The 13,428-nt window shown below is 46.9% G+C and overlaps 1 protein-coding gene across 3 annotated transcripts in view; it reads right to left on the bottom strand.

Moving 5' to 3' along the window:
- Positions 1 to 727: 727 nt before the first annotated feature.
- The window catches only part of SORD (sorbitol dehydrogenase), a 35,382-nt gene continuing 22,681 nt past the window's right edge, over positions 728 to 13,428 (bottom strand). For all 3 annotated transcript variants that reach the window (XM_057724440.1, XM_057724439.1, XM_057724438.1), the window contains 5 exons: positions 9,533 to 9,651; positions 6,472 to 6,537; positions 5,275 to 5,450; positions 1,929 to 2,050; positions 728 to 1,014 (listed from right to left, as the gene is read on the bottom strand). In XM_057724440.1, coding sequence (XP_057580423.1) covers positions 849 to 1,014; positions 1,929 to 2,050; positions 5,275 to 5,450; positions 6,472 to 6,537; positions 9,533 to 9,651 — 649 coding nt within the window. In that variant the 3' untranslated portion in view covers positions 728 to 848. The remainder of the gene's footprint in view (positions 1,015 to 1,928; positions 2,051 to 5,274; positions 5,451 to 6,471; positions 6,538 to 9,532; positions 9,652 to 13,428) is intronic.

Here is a 13,428-nt window from a genome sequence, read left to right as displayed (position 1 = left end):
CCTCCTGATTTAAGGTCTCCCATGAGGACTCCCGTGGCTGTCCTTAGGTAGGCGCCTCCTGGTTGCCTAGTAACAAAGAAGCCTGCAGTGGGTGCCTCCGAATGTGCAGAAGGGTGGGGGTGGGGCGCACTGGGAAGGCAATTTTTCACCTTGCAAAATAAGTTACACAAAATTCTCAGGAATTGAAGAGGCAATTCTTCAAGCAGTGCTGAAAGTTCCTTGTCTGTTTCTATATTTGAGGAATGCAAGCTGGCTTGATCTCAAATGGGATTTCGGTTTTATTTGTTTGGTTTTTAAATTATGCTAGACCAAGGAAGGCCTTATTCTCCTTTTATGATCAAACCAAATAGCATTTATGTCTAGAAGTACTGTGTTCTAAAGTAAAACTGTTCACAGCCTTTCATCCCTAACCCTGAGCTGCAGATTTTTGTGAAAATCAGGTTCTGGGCCAGTTAAGTCTTGATAAAGTTGTGAACGGTCTCCAAAACCGAGCCTCCATCCCCCAACTGGCCACAGTCACAGTAGAACCAGGAACCCAATGGCAGGTTTTTTCCTTCCTCAACTTCCAGGCAGTCCAGGAAGAAGGGGAATTCCCAGCACCTAGCTGCCAAGCTCTGCTCTACTTGCTGAACTTTGACCAGCACTAACAGGTCATTCTGGCTACAAGTTCCCCCAAATTCTCGCTACTTGTGTTTTTAAGGCACACCAACTCCTCTGTTTAAGTCTCTCTGTTTATAACGAATTACTTTAATTATGCTTACTACTCAAAAGAAACTTCCACCACAGTCCAGCCAACCACTCAACTCCAAGATGCTGAGAGTGGGGACAAGGACAGAGCCCAATCCACATCATGGATTCTGGTCGTTGGGGTCACACTTGATCATGACTTTCAACCCCAATCCCTTTTTGGATGTTTCAAAAGCCTCCAGAGCTTTCTCCAGAGGAAACCGATGGGTGACCAAGGGCTTTATATTCACAGACTTGGATGCAAGCATTGAAATCGCCATGGGCCACCTGGAAAAGATCACAAGCATCACACTCAACCTTTAGGAGGAAAGAGCAAGGGCCCCAAAACTACCCAGCACAAGATAAGCCTGGCCACATTTATTTGTAGCTCTGTGGTTCTGCAATGTCAATTCTACAGGCCAACAATGGTGGAAAGGATCTTATGACTTGTAATCCAACAGGACACAATCTGTTCCCAAATGTCCTCCGCCCTCTGCAATGTCTGCCACGAAGCCTAGAATTCCTTTGGCATGAAGGCACATGCCATATAGAAGCCACTGTAAAAAGCCAGATAAGCCTCAGGGCAGCAGCCCAGGATAATCCAATCATACCCTTTAGCAGCTCGGCTAGGCAGAGTTTCCTGGAAAACTAGCACTCTGCTGAGGGAACGGCTACAGACTCTAAAGATGGGAGAAAGGTGGGGAAGGTGGTTCTGGATAGAGTGCCCCAGCAGGGGAGAGGATGGAGCCACAGAATATGGGGTGGGGTTTATTAGGACCTTTTCACTTCCCAGGGTAGGACCTGGGGATCTGGAGTGGGAACCAAGGAACCTGAGTTCTTACAGTTGGCCTGTTTCTCTCCTTCTTCCCTTTAAAGGAGGAAAATGGAGATCTGGCCACGTGAGGAAATGGAAAAGAGAGGGCCTAGGGGATGAGTGGCAGACAACCAAGAAGAGCATGCTTCAAAGTTCCCCTCTCTCCCTCCCTCCTTCCCTACAGCCCTGTCAGCTCTGCCCTCCCGTTCTTTTAACCACAAGTGAATGCTCTCTCTCAGGACCCTTATCACATCACACGGCTGTCAGTGTGGCCAGGAAGAGCCCCTCATGAATGAACAGGCAGAGACTCTTAGGCCCAGAGGCCATAAACGGCCTGCCCTGCACTTGCTGGCCGCTCGCCGCCCTGGCTCACCCACAACATACTCACGTGTTGCAGTATCGAAACACGCCCTTGATATCCACCTCCCTGGTAGCTGCGTGCACCAGGGGCACACTGGTCATCTCAGAGCCCAGCCCCACAAGCACCAGTGTCCCACCAGACTGAGTCGCCTGAAGAAGAGGTAAGAACAAGAAAACCAAGAACGTGAGAAAATGCAGACCCCATTCACAGTAGCACTGTTGCCATACAAACAGGTAAGTACCCCAAAATTTCAGAGAGTATGACTCTTTCCTTACTGCTGGACTCTTCAGCATGTTAACCAAACTCAACAGAGCAGCAGAGTAAACATTGTCTTCTTTAAAGATCCTGAAATAATACACTTTACCAGTGGAGGCACAGTGGGAGCATCTGCTGTCCACAAAACCCCAGGAAACAGCAAAGGTTCTCCAGAGAGCAATGAGAATCTCCCCTACAACCAAGGCTGACCCTTCAGCCGCCACTGAGCACCTTTCAAAGCTCTACTAATTTAGTACCAGATGTTGGTGTCAGCCAGGTCCTCCTCCAGAGTGCTCACCCACAAGACAGAGTGTCAAACGTCTAAGGGACCACCTTCTTGGTGAGAAAACTACCAAGCACTACACCAATGGGGAGGGCTATAGGAATTCTGTGGTTTAAAAATGGCCTTATATGTGTAGGCTGGCAATTAGAAATTTTTGTTCCAGAGACATTCACCCCAATGGTATCAGCACAATGGATTCATCAGTTTCCACTTTGAGCGGGCCAGAGAGCAGCATTTCCCCTGACCATCTCCACGTGACTTCACACGAGTGTTGTGCCTGCTGCAGAGACTCTGGGGGATCTCTGTGCTCGATGTTGTGAAGAGACAGAAAAATGCACAATTCATTTATGCTAAGTTTTCATTATCGTTAACAGCAGAGAGCACTTATTGGGACCCGTCTACATGCTAAACGATGGAGCAGTAAGGCAGTAAGCACCACAGCTTCTATCTCCAAGGGGAAGGACACACCCTGGAGAGAGGCCTGCAGTGTGGGGGGGACTCCTGGCATCTGCACTTTGGGGCTGTGGGACCCTAGACGGTGCTCTCAGCCGCGGGTTCCTCACGTGTGAGAACAGGATGAGGCCTTCCCCCCAGCAGGGCTGTTAGGGTAGCCAGTCACAGTGGCTGGCACTAGGATAGGCTTAACGTTCGGCACGCTTTCTGTTTTTATTGACGCGCAGTCACTTACAAAGCATCTGTGACGTATAAACACTGTCAGTAAGGGGGACGGTATCTCACAACTGAGAAATGTTGCTGTCCTTGTTGGAAAAGTGGTGGGGGGAAGGGGTTCAGAACGGTGAGGGAGCCACAGAACACACTGAGACACTTTCCAGGAAACCCGCTGCCCGCTCAGCATTCCCTCTCCACCTGGTAAGGAGGAAGAAGAACACCGCCAAATGGGTCATCCCAAGCTGCCAGGAGGCCCGCAGCTTACACAGGCAAAGAAAATCCCAGACCACTGTTTTGTTGGTGTGACTTCCACACCAAGGAGATGACATCAATTCTACCCTAAGTAATTGCTATGTCTCCCCATGAACATTATCTAGATACAATGGGGCAGAAAAGTGACTCTCAGGTATGTCCTTAAGGTGCCTCTGCCTAACCTGCCCCTTGGCAGAGTGACCTGCCGCATTCTACAGCACCTGTCATGCATGATGGCTCCACTCTCCACTCAGGACAGGCACCGGCTTCAGGCTTCACAAGGCCCTTGTGTCACATTTACCTCCGTGCCCACCTCACGTAGCCTGGCAACCGGGCCCCCACCATCAACAACTGGAGATATCAACTTGTTCTCAGATGCCCTCCAGGCAGGGCACAAGAGGAAGGAAGGCCTTGCACTATGAAGCCACGTCTCTTACTGCCTCTCTGTTGAGTGGAGGGTCACTGACCTGCCAACAACATGAAGACAGTAGACACACCTTATTGGTCAAGGCTTCAAGGTGTCTGGCACAAAGCCAGGCATATGGCAGGAACCCAAGACCTGCCATGGATGGAACACAGCTCCACTGATGGCACACAGACCCATCGCCCTCTGGGTTTTGGGTTCTCTCTGCTCCTTCCCATATAGTGACCACTGACTGTCTCTGACAGTGGAGCAGAGAGCTGGCTGATTACAGCTGGAACGAGGTCGGGGCAAAAGTGGCCCCTGCTCCTCCCTTCTCCAGCTGCTTCCTTGGTCCCCAGTGCCACAGGCATCTTGGTAGGAGGAGGGGAAGGCAGCTCTGCCTGGGTGTGCCAGGCTTGAGGGACGTGCCATACAGCTCGAGGGATCAGCTTTTCCCAGAAGGTCCTGCATGGTGTAAAGTGCCCTTGTGCGTGACTCAGTGTGATTCAGAAGGAAGGAATAAGCATGTGCTGCTGTGGGAAAGCAGTCTGGGGGAAAGGGCAGGAGTGCCCAGTGGTGGCAGCTATGACCGCTCTCCCCAGCCCAGTCCCTCCCACCCTAGCACTGGTTCCTTGTCCCCTCCATGCCTTCCTCTCCAGAGCAGCCAGATGGAGTAAGGAAAGCCCAGGCATTGGAGCAGGGCGCTCCGGGCAAGTCGCTGGGCCTTGTAAAATGTGGAAAACGAGAACTCATTTTCTGCTATGATACAGACCAGGCATCTATTTATCAAGCACACAGCAGAAGACGTGGCCCACAGTGAAGCTCGGAACCTAGCTCTTATTCTTATTCTTTTCTTCCTTCTTTTCCTCATACTTTGATTTGTCAGTGCTACTCCTCCCAGTCCCTCCCCCTACAACATCCAATAAATTACTGCTGGGTTGCTTAGGGGTGAATCAGGTATTGGCTGCTTATCTGCTCCTAGTTCTGGGAAAGGACAGTAGTAGACAACTGAGTCCCTGAAAAATCACCTCACCTTTGTGACTAACTGAATTAGGGGCTGTCACTGTGTATCAATGACTCAAAGACTACAGTCTTCCTCAATAAAACAAGATAGGGATTTCCCTCGCTCAACTAAGGCATGGTTCCCTGTTCTGCCTCTTGATTTTTCTTTTTTTTTAAACAAGAGTGCTATTTTCATGATCACATATATAATCATGACAGCAATTCCATCCTAAAGGTGTGGGTCACTTAACATCTTTCAAGGCCCATGTATATCTGTTACCTAGTTTGAACTTTACAATAACCCAATGAGGATGTTAGGGAAATGTCACTATCTCCACAAGAGAGAGAAAAAAACAGATAACAAAGAACTACCTAATTTTGTTTTGCAAGGGAGGGAAGACAGGACCACACAGCAAATCAGTGGAGAAGCTTAATTCTAGGAATCCTTCTACTTGGTTCACTACCCTGCAAAGCTGTCCACCAACGTCAGCGACCCTTATCTCACTCACGTAGATGCCCGCCTGGATGGAGGTCTCCACCCCTGTGCACTCGATGGTGACTTCTGGCTTGCACCCCAGCAGGCCTTCCACGTTATTGGCGATTTCCTGAGGGCTTTCATTGGAGATCTGGAGGATGAAATCAGCCCCAACTTCCTTGGCTTTAGACAATCGAGAGGCTGACAGATCTAAAGTTGAACAAAAGTTTCTTTCAAACTGAGAAACTGGATGGTGGATTAGGGAGGAAAAAATGAAGGTGTAGATTCTGATGGCAAGGAAGCTCTGGTATAGTGGCGGTGTTGCTGAGCCCAACACATACTCTCTAAACACGTGCACACTTGAGCGCACACACACACACCCTCACACACAATCTCTCAGATAACTTCTCAAACGTCCACACCCTTCTACAGACCCATACACCCCCATACGTACCACACAGCTCTACACAGCTACACATACACACACACATTCTCTCTCCCTCTCACCTTCTCACACAAAACATGCAATAACACCCTTCTGCATCTCCACTCCCCCTCAAATATCCACAACACCCCATACACCACACAACTCTACATGCTCACCCACACACTTTCACAAATAACCTCTCCCACACATACAAACACTCTCAGATACATTACACACACACACATTCTCTCTCACAGATGTCTTCTCCACACACACACACTTCTACACCCCACGTGCTTCCATACATGCCACACTCATCACACACACCCACATGTGCTGCCAGATAACCTCTCCTCACACATACACGCGTACGTCTCTCACTCATACAACACACCTCACACATAAACATCCTCTTATAAACACATTACACATCCCACTAACTCCATGTCTCACCCCCCCCCCCACACACACACGCACCCCCTTTGAGCTTGGTCCAACAAATCAAGGGCTGAGCCTCTTCTTAGGACCAAGTGGACAGTATAAGCATCTGGAGTCCACACATAAAGAGCCAGCTCCTCTTCTCTGCAGCAGCCACCCTCTCCCAGCAGCTTCAAAAAAAAGTCTCTTCCTGCGCCCTGACTTGGTAATCCCCTGGGTGGGCTTTTTAACCCTGGAACCCAGAAGAGCAGGAGCCTCTTTAGAAGCCCAGTACTCCAGGAAGGGAATAGGTCTCATGCCTCTGCCCCCAAACTGTAGGCCCAGCTACTTCCACCTCAAGGAGATTTAAAAAGAAGCAAACCTTACCAGTCACCACCACTTGAGATGCACCCATTGCCTTGGCCACAAGCAAACTGACCAGTCCAATTGGCCCTAAATAAAGCAGGATATAGGAGACATTTGTGAAATATCAAACACCAGCTCTCCCCCTTGTCTAGGCCATGGACAGAAACCGTATCTTTTGTGTACCTCTAGCATCCGTCCCAGTGCCTGACATATAGTGAGACCTTAACAACTGTTTGTTGAATGAATGAGTAAATGAGTGCATGAGGGTTTGTTCTCTACCTGGAATCTGCTCCCATCGCTGGGCTCCTATTCTCTCTTTGACCCCCTACCTTCTTAGAACACATCACGCCTCCCCAAGGTGAGACGTATCCTTTTAGGTGCTCTCTGAGGACCACCTTAGAGGTATCCTAGGTTGACCCAGCTGCTCAGGCAGCTCCTGGATGTTCAAGTGCCTGAGAATCAGCCCAAAGACCACCTGCTTCCCCACTTTATAGGCACACTAGGTGGTTTTAACCCAAAAACCAGTCCACAAATAAAGCTGTTCAGAATATCTTTAAGGATTTGCTTTTTGGACACTCCCCTTGAGAACAATTTAGTGAGTTTGCCCAGAAAGCAAAACACTGAGAAATACCTGAAATAACCAACAAAGGGGTGATTAGTTAAGTAAACTACAGCAGGACACTACACAGCTAGTAAAAATTATGTCATCTAACTCTTTTATCTACTACATGGAAAAATGTTCACAATATATTAACTGTTTTAAAGAGTAGGTAAAGTGAAGCAAATTCAGGTTGATCTCATGAATTAAAGAAACAAAAACAAAACTGAAATATTAACAGCAAAATGTTAACAGTGGTTCTCTCAGGCTGATGGGTGACGGGGCTAGCAGTGAATTTTTGTGTGTTTGTGCACGTGCGTGCAGGTGCGGTATGTAGGACTTAACTTCTTTTTCTATGGCAAAAACGTATTACTTATGCAGAGTTTTAAAAAAAATCTGTCACTGGATCCTACAGTCTGCTGGCTCACTGAGGCAATCTGCTGGCAAATCCTATACCCATCACCCTTCTTAGGAAGCGCTGCAGTCACTTATTTGGCCTTGCCAAAAAAATCAGTCACAAAGTGTATGAAGATTAACTCAAAATGGATTAATGACTTGAACATAAGACCTGAAACCATAAAACTCCTAGAAGAAAGTAGTAAGATAGGCAGTAAGCTCCTTGACATCAGTCTTGATGAGTTTTTGGACCTGACATCAAAAGCAAAGGCAATAAAAGCAAAAATAAACAAGTGGGACTATATCAAACTAAAAAGCTTCTGCACAGCAAAGGAAACATCAAAATGAAAAATGCAACTTGCTGAGCAGGAGAAAAATATTTGCAAAGCATATATTTGATATGAGTTAATATCCAAAATATATATAAGAACTTGCACACCTCAATAGCAAAAAACCTATCTGATTAAAAAATGAGGGATTTCCCTGGTGGCCCAGTGGTTAACAATCCACCTGTCAATGTAGGGGACACAGGTTCGATCCCTGGTCCAGGAAGATCCCACATGCCTCAAAGCAACTAAGCCCATGTGCCACAACTACTGCGCCTGACCTCTAGAGCCTGTGAGCCACAACTACGGAAGCCCACATGCCACAACTACTGAAGCCCGCATGCCTACAGCCTGTGCTCTGCAACAAGAGAAGCCACTGCAGTGAGATGCCCGAGCACTGCAATGAAGAGTAGCCCCCCGCTAGCGGCAACTAGAGGAAGCCCAAGTGCAGCAACAAAGACCCAATGCAGCCATAAATAAATAAATTTTTTAAAAAAAGAAAAGAAAAATGAGCAGAGGATATGACTAGACCTTTTTCCAAAGAATACATACAGATGGTCAACATAAACATGAAAGGACACTTGACGTCACTAATCAGAGAAATGCAAATTACCACAAAGAGATGACCCAGCAATTCTACTTCTACTCAGAAGAGAAATTTTATCCAAAGAAAAAAAACTCAAAATATCTCCACCCTCATATTCATTGCAGCATTATTTACAATAGCCCAGACATCCACCTAAGTGTTCATCAGTGGATGAACAGACAGAGAAAATGTGGTGTACATACACAGAATGGAATATTATTCAGCCATAAAAACCCTGAGCTCACAGATATGGAGAACAGATTGACTGTCAGAGGTGGTGGTGGTGGCAGTGAAATAGATGAAAAGTGTCAAAAGGTACAAACTGCCAGTTATAAAATAAATAAGTCCTGGTTAACTAATGTACAGCATGCTGACTATAGTTAATAACACTGTATTGCATATATGAAAATTGCTAAGAGAACAGATCTTAAAATTTCTCAACATAAGAAAAAATTTTATAACTATGTGTGGTGACAGGTGTTCTTACTGTGGTGATCATTTCACAATATATACAAATATCAAATCATTATATTGCATACCTGAAACTAATATAATGTTATATGTCAGTTATACCTCAATAAAAAACAAAGTGTACGAGGAACACCAGATCACACCCACAAGGAGTAGAGTATGTTGCCTGGGTTACCAGAAGCAGTTAGAAGCCTAGGTGATTCAGTCTGAGGCTGCTAGGTTTGTTCAGGTGGCTGGAAGCAGGGGAGGAAGAAGGCAGCTAGCTGCAAGCCGACGTGGACAGAGTGCTGGCTCACGATGGGCTGGACCCCACTCCTGCTGGTCATAAGCACGGGCCACCCCATCCTGGAAGGACCAGGAGACCAGTTCTCTAGGATGATTTGAAAGTTCCAAAAGCTGCCCTTCCCTTTAGTACCAAAAATATTTCCCTAGTTTCCTATCAAGGGTTGAAAAATAACCCCAAATTGCATTCTTTAAGTGAACAAGAGGGTTATGTTGCCTAGGAAATAACATTAGTTACTACTGTGCCTGAAGATATTTACGTAGTAAAGTACTTGTCATTGAAGGAATGGGATGCTGTAACCCTCCGTAACCCAGAAAGATTCTAGGACCAATTTCAGCCTTTGGAGGGGATATGAGATGGGCAGGGGGTTCCCCACATTCCCCTTTACTGAACTCATCACCACGGTGTCATCTATTTCTTACCAGCTCCGCACACAAAGACCTTGTTCCCCAGGGTGACTCCAGCTCGCCGGCAGGCATGGATCCCCACAGACAGTGGCTCAATCAGGGCCCCTTCCTCAAAGGTGACGTTGTCAGGAAGTCTGAGGAGTCATTCAACATACTTAGTTAGTCCCTCTGGGTTAACAATAACAACAATAGCTAATATTTATTGTGCTTTTATTTATGTGTTGGGAAACGTGCTAGGCAACTTACATGTATTCACTCATGCAAATTCTCAGACTAGTTCCATGGTAGATATTATTATTCCCACTTTACAGAGGAGGAAACCAAGCCTTGGAGGATTAAATGACTTCCTCCAAAAGTTCAAAACCAATGAGTACTGAGAGGCTTAAGGGGTTTGAATTAGAAGTCAGATATGTCTGATTCCAGAGCCCATATCATATTCCCCTCCTCTGAAAATGCTATCCAAGATAAGCTGTGGTGTGGCTATCACTAATAAATGAAAAGTTCATTTTACAAGGGTTTAACTTAACCACATTCCAGCATGTCTTCTGCTTCTCAAACTTACAGCCTTTCTGGTTTCGTTTTAGCAAACAATCCAGACTATCAGCAGCTTTGCAAAACAGTGATTAGAAGCTGACATCACTCTGTACATTGTCTCCCATATTACACGCTCCAGAAGAACCACATCTGATGGCAGCAGCTGCCTGGCTGTCCCTGGACTGGTTAAGATGGGAAAGGGCCTGTCTCCACACGGCAGATTAAATGCTGTGTCACACTCGCCACTGGGTTCTTGGTTTTCACTTCCCTGTCCACTGGCATCTTGACCCTCTAAACATACTTACATAACGTCTAACAGATTTAGAGAGCTTTCTCCTCCCTTATCTCATTTAATTCTCACCATGACCTTGTCAGGCAGGAAGGGCAGGCTTTGTTGTTGGTTTTTTTTTTTTTTCTGGACACCTGGCTTATAGGATCAGGGATTGAACCTGGGCCCTCAGCAGTGAAAGCCAAGTCCTAACTACTGGACCACCAGGGAATTCCCAGGCAGGCTTTGTTTTTTTTCTTTTTTAGAGTGTACAATTTGGTATTTTTTTTCTTATTAGTAATGTATATATGGTAGTCCCAATCTCCCAATTCATTCCCCTCCAACCCTCCCCACTTTCCCCACTTGGTGTCCATATGTTTGTTCTCTACACCTGTGTCTCTATTTCTGCCTTGCAAACTGGTTGATTTGTACCATTTTTCTATATTCCGCATATATGTGTTAATATACTATATTTGTTTTTCTCTTTCTGACTCACTTCACTCTGTATGACAGTCTCTAGGTCCATCCATGTCTCTACAAATGTCCCAGTTTCATTCCTTTTTACAGCTGAGTAATATTCCATTGTATATATGTACCACATCTTTTTTATCCATTCAGGGCAGGCTTTGTTTTTACCTTTATTCTACAGAAGCAGAATTGAAGCTGAAGACATCAAGAGACTTGCCCAAGGTTACAAGGCTAGTGAGTGGAAAAGCAAGACTTAAACACAGATCTCTGGATTCCATATCCTCCTCTGCCTGTCCCCATATCAGCTGCCTCCTGGTACACGCAGCTCTGTAGTTAATATCTAACTTCGGCTAGTTCCTCACTGCCCAGTATTTATTCAGCAGTCCCAAAACCTCCACATGCAAGAACATGAAAACCCTTAAGTTCCAAAAAGAAATACAAGTGGGAGCCAAACCACGTGCTCATCCCCATAATCCTTCTGTTCACGATCCTCTACATAATAGATCACGAGACCTGCATTCGGCCTGACTGGGGCCCACCACCCCTTCTTTCTCCCCTCCCCTCTGCTTCTTGCACATTGTTTCCCGCACCCCAATCCACTCTTTGCTCTGACTGTTGTCATCATCCCTTCTACCCACCGAACCTATCAGCAATTCCAAATAAGGGGGAAAAGCTTGAAGTGAAATAATGAAGACTCCCAAACTCTCTCATGGACCCCCGATCACACACACTCTCTCTGACAGTCCTGCCCCTTCACATCTGGGCCTCCCCCAAAGCTGGTACTGGGGCTAAACTGAGGGTGGCCTGTGGTCAGGAACTGTGCGCTCCTCTCATCTTCTCTCTGACTTTTCTTTGGAATAAGAACACCAAGGAGAAAAGGGACTGGGGATGGTGATGAGAGCAGGTTGTTATGTGGGAGATTATTCCACTGATTAGGCAGACGCTACCTTATCACACACGCAGCCATAGCCAGAGTCCTGGGGGCCAGCCCTTCTGCCACTGACCTGGGGAGAGTTACTGGCTCCTCCTTCCCCAACCTTGTTCAGTGGAGGTTGAGGGAAAGGGGTTGAGTTTCTTCCCGGGCCTCAATGTTCTTGATTTTACAAACACCATAAAATGACAAGGCAACTTGGTGGTTTTCACAATGGGATTCAAGGAATAGGCAAAAGGGTTAAAGAATGATCAAGAAGCCAAAGGGAAAGCAGGAAGATAGAAAGAAAATAAGGTGGGTAGGAAAATAAAGAAGCTGTGGTCATGCATAAATCCTCTCAAAGAGAAACCAGAGAGGGGGATGTGGATCCAGGGCTGGGCACAGCCACAAAGTACCCTGGGAGAGGAGGAGACGTGGGGGCAGCACGTCCCCTAGAGGCCCTCCACAGCCCTCCCACTGCCATTGCCAACCAGGACATTTCCTCCCCCACTATTCCCTACAAACCACTTGCACCCCTCCCCCACAATTCCCAGTACAAGGCTCCTTTTCAGGCCTATCTTTGCAACAGCCCCCAGACACAAGGCCATAGCTATGACACAAAACCGCACTGTTTATTGAGCTCCTGTTATGGGCCAGGCCTCACGCTGAGTACTTGATATGCTTTTCCCCTTGAATCACATCACTAATTCTATGCATTTCATCAAATCAATGCTATTATTTCCATTTTACAGTCTAGGAGATTGAGGTTACAAAGTTTAAATAACTTGCTCAAGGTCACACAATTGGCAAATGGGAGAGACCAATGGTTAGTCTCAACCTTTACCACTACGCTCTTCTGGCTTCCATGAGAAACTTGTTTGGCACCTTGACTTGGAAAGGGCCCTGAAAGTGGGCTGGTTCAGGAACCGCTCGCTCAAAGGCAGACTCTGCCCCTGTAACCTGCTCTCTCCTTAGAGTGCTGACTTAAACTCATCGTGAGGTCCCTGGCCTGTGACTCCTCTCAAGGCTTCCAGCAGGTACTAGAAAACTCAGATCTGTCAGACTGCCCCCGTGACTGGCACCCGGCCTTCATCAGACAAGCCCCATTCTGGCCAAAAGAGCCATGCAGGGCCATGCTGGGGTAGGAGGAAGATGCGCCTAGTTGCTTCAGAAGGAAAGCAGCACACCAGCATCCAAGAGCTCCACGGGCCAGGGCCCATGAAGAAGGTACAGCAGTCTGCTTCTGCCAGACACAACTTCCCTAAATCACACTGAGAGTTGAGGTAGGGTAGTGAGCACAGGGGAGGAGCTTGAGAATCACAGACACCCCAACTTGACTCCTGGCTCTGTTCTGTGTTCAAGCTAATTAGCCTTCTCCTGCCTTTGCTAACTCTCACACAATGCTGCAATACCGGGGTCCACCTCACCATTACTCTTATGAAAGTTAAATAAGGCGTGCAAAGCACTTATTAGCACAAGGCCAGGCACATAATAACAATAATGGTGACTTTACGTGCACTGCCTTTTTAAAAATTAATTAATTAATTAATTGGCTGAATTGGGTCTTCATTTCTGCGCACGGGCTTTCTCTAGTTGCGGCGAGCGGGAACTACTCTCCATTTGCAGTGCACGGGCTTCTCATTGTGGTGGCTTCTCTTGTTGCAGAGCATGGGCTCTAGGCGCACAGGCTTCAGTAGCTGTGGCACGCAGGCTCAATAGTTGTGGCTCATG

This window comes from Hippopotamus amphibius, chromosome 2 (genome assembly GCF_030028045.1).
Source record: "Hippopotamus amphibius kiboko isolate mHipAmp2 chromosome 2, mHipAmp2.hap2, whole genome shotgun sequence".
Taxonomy (NCBI): domain Eukaryota; kingdom Metazoa; phylum Chordata; class Mammalia; order Artiodactyla; family Hippopotamidae; genus Hippopotamus; species Hippopotamus amphibius.
This window is presented reverse-complemented; position numbering and strand designations above follow the sequence as displayed.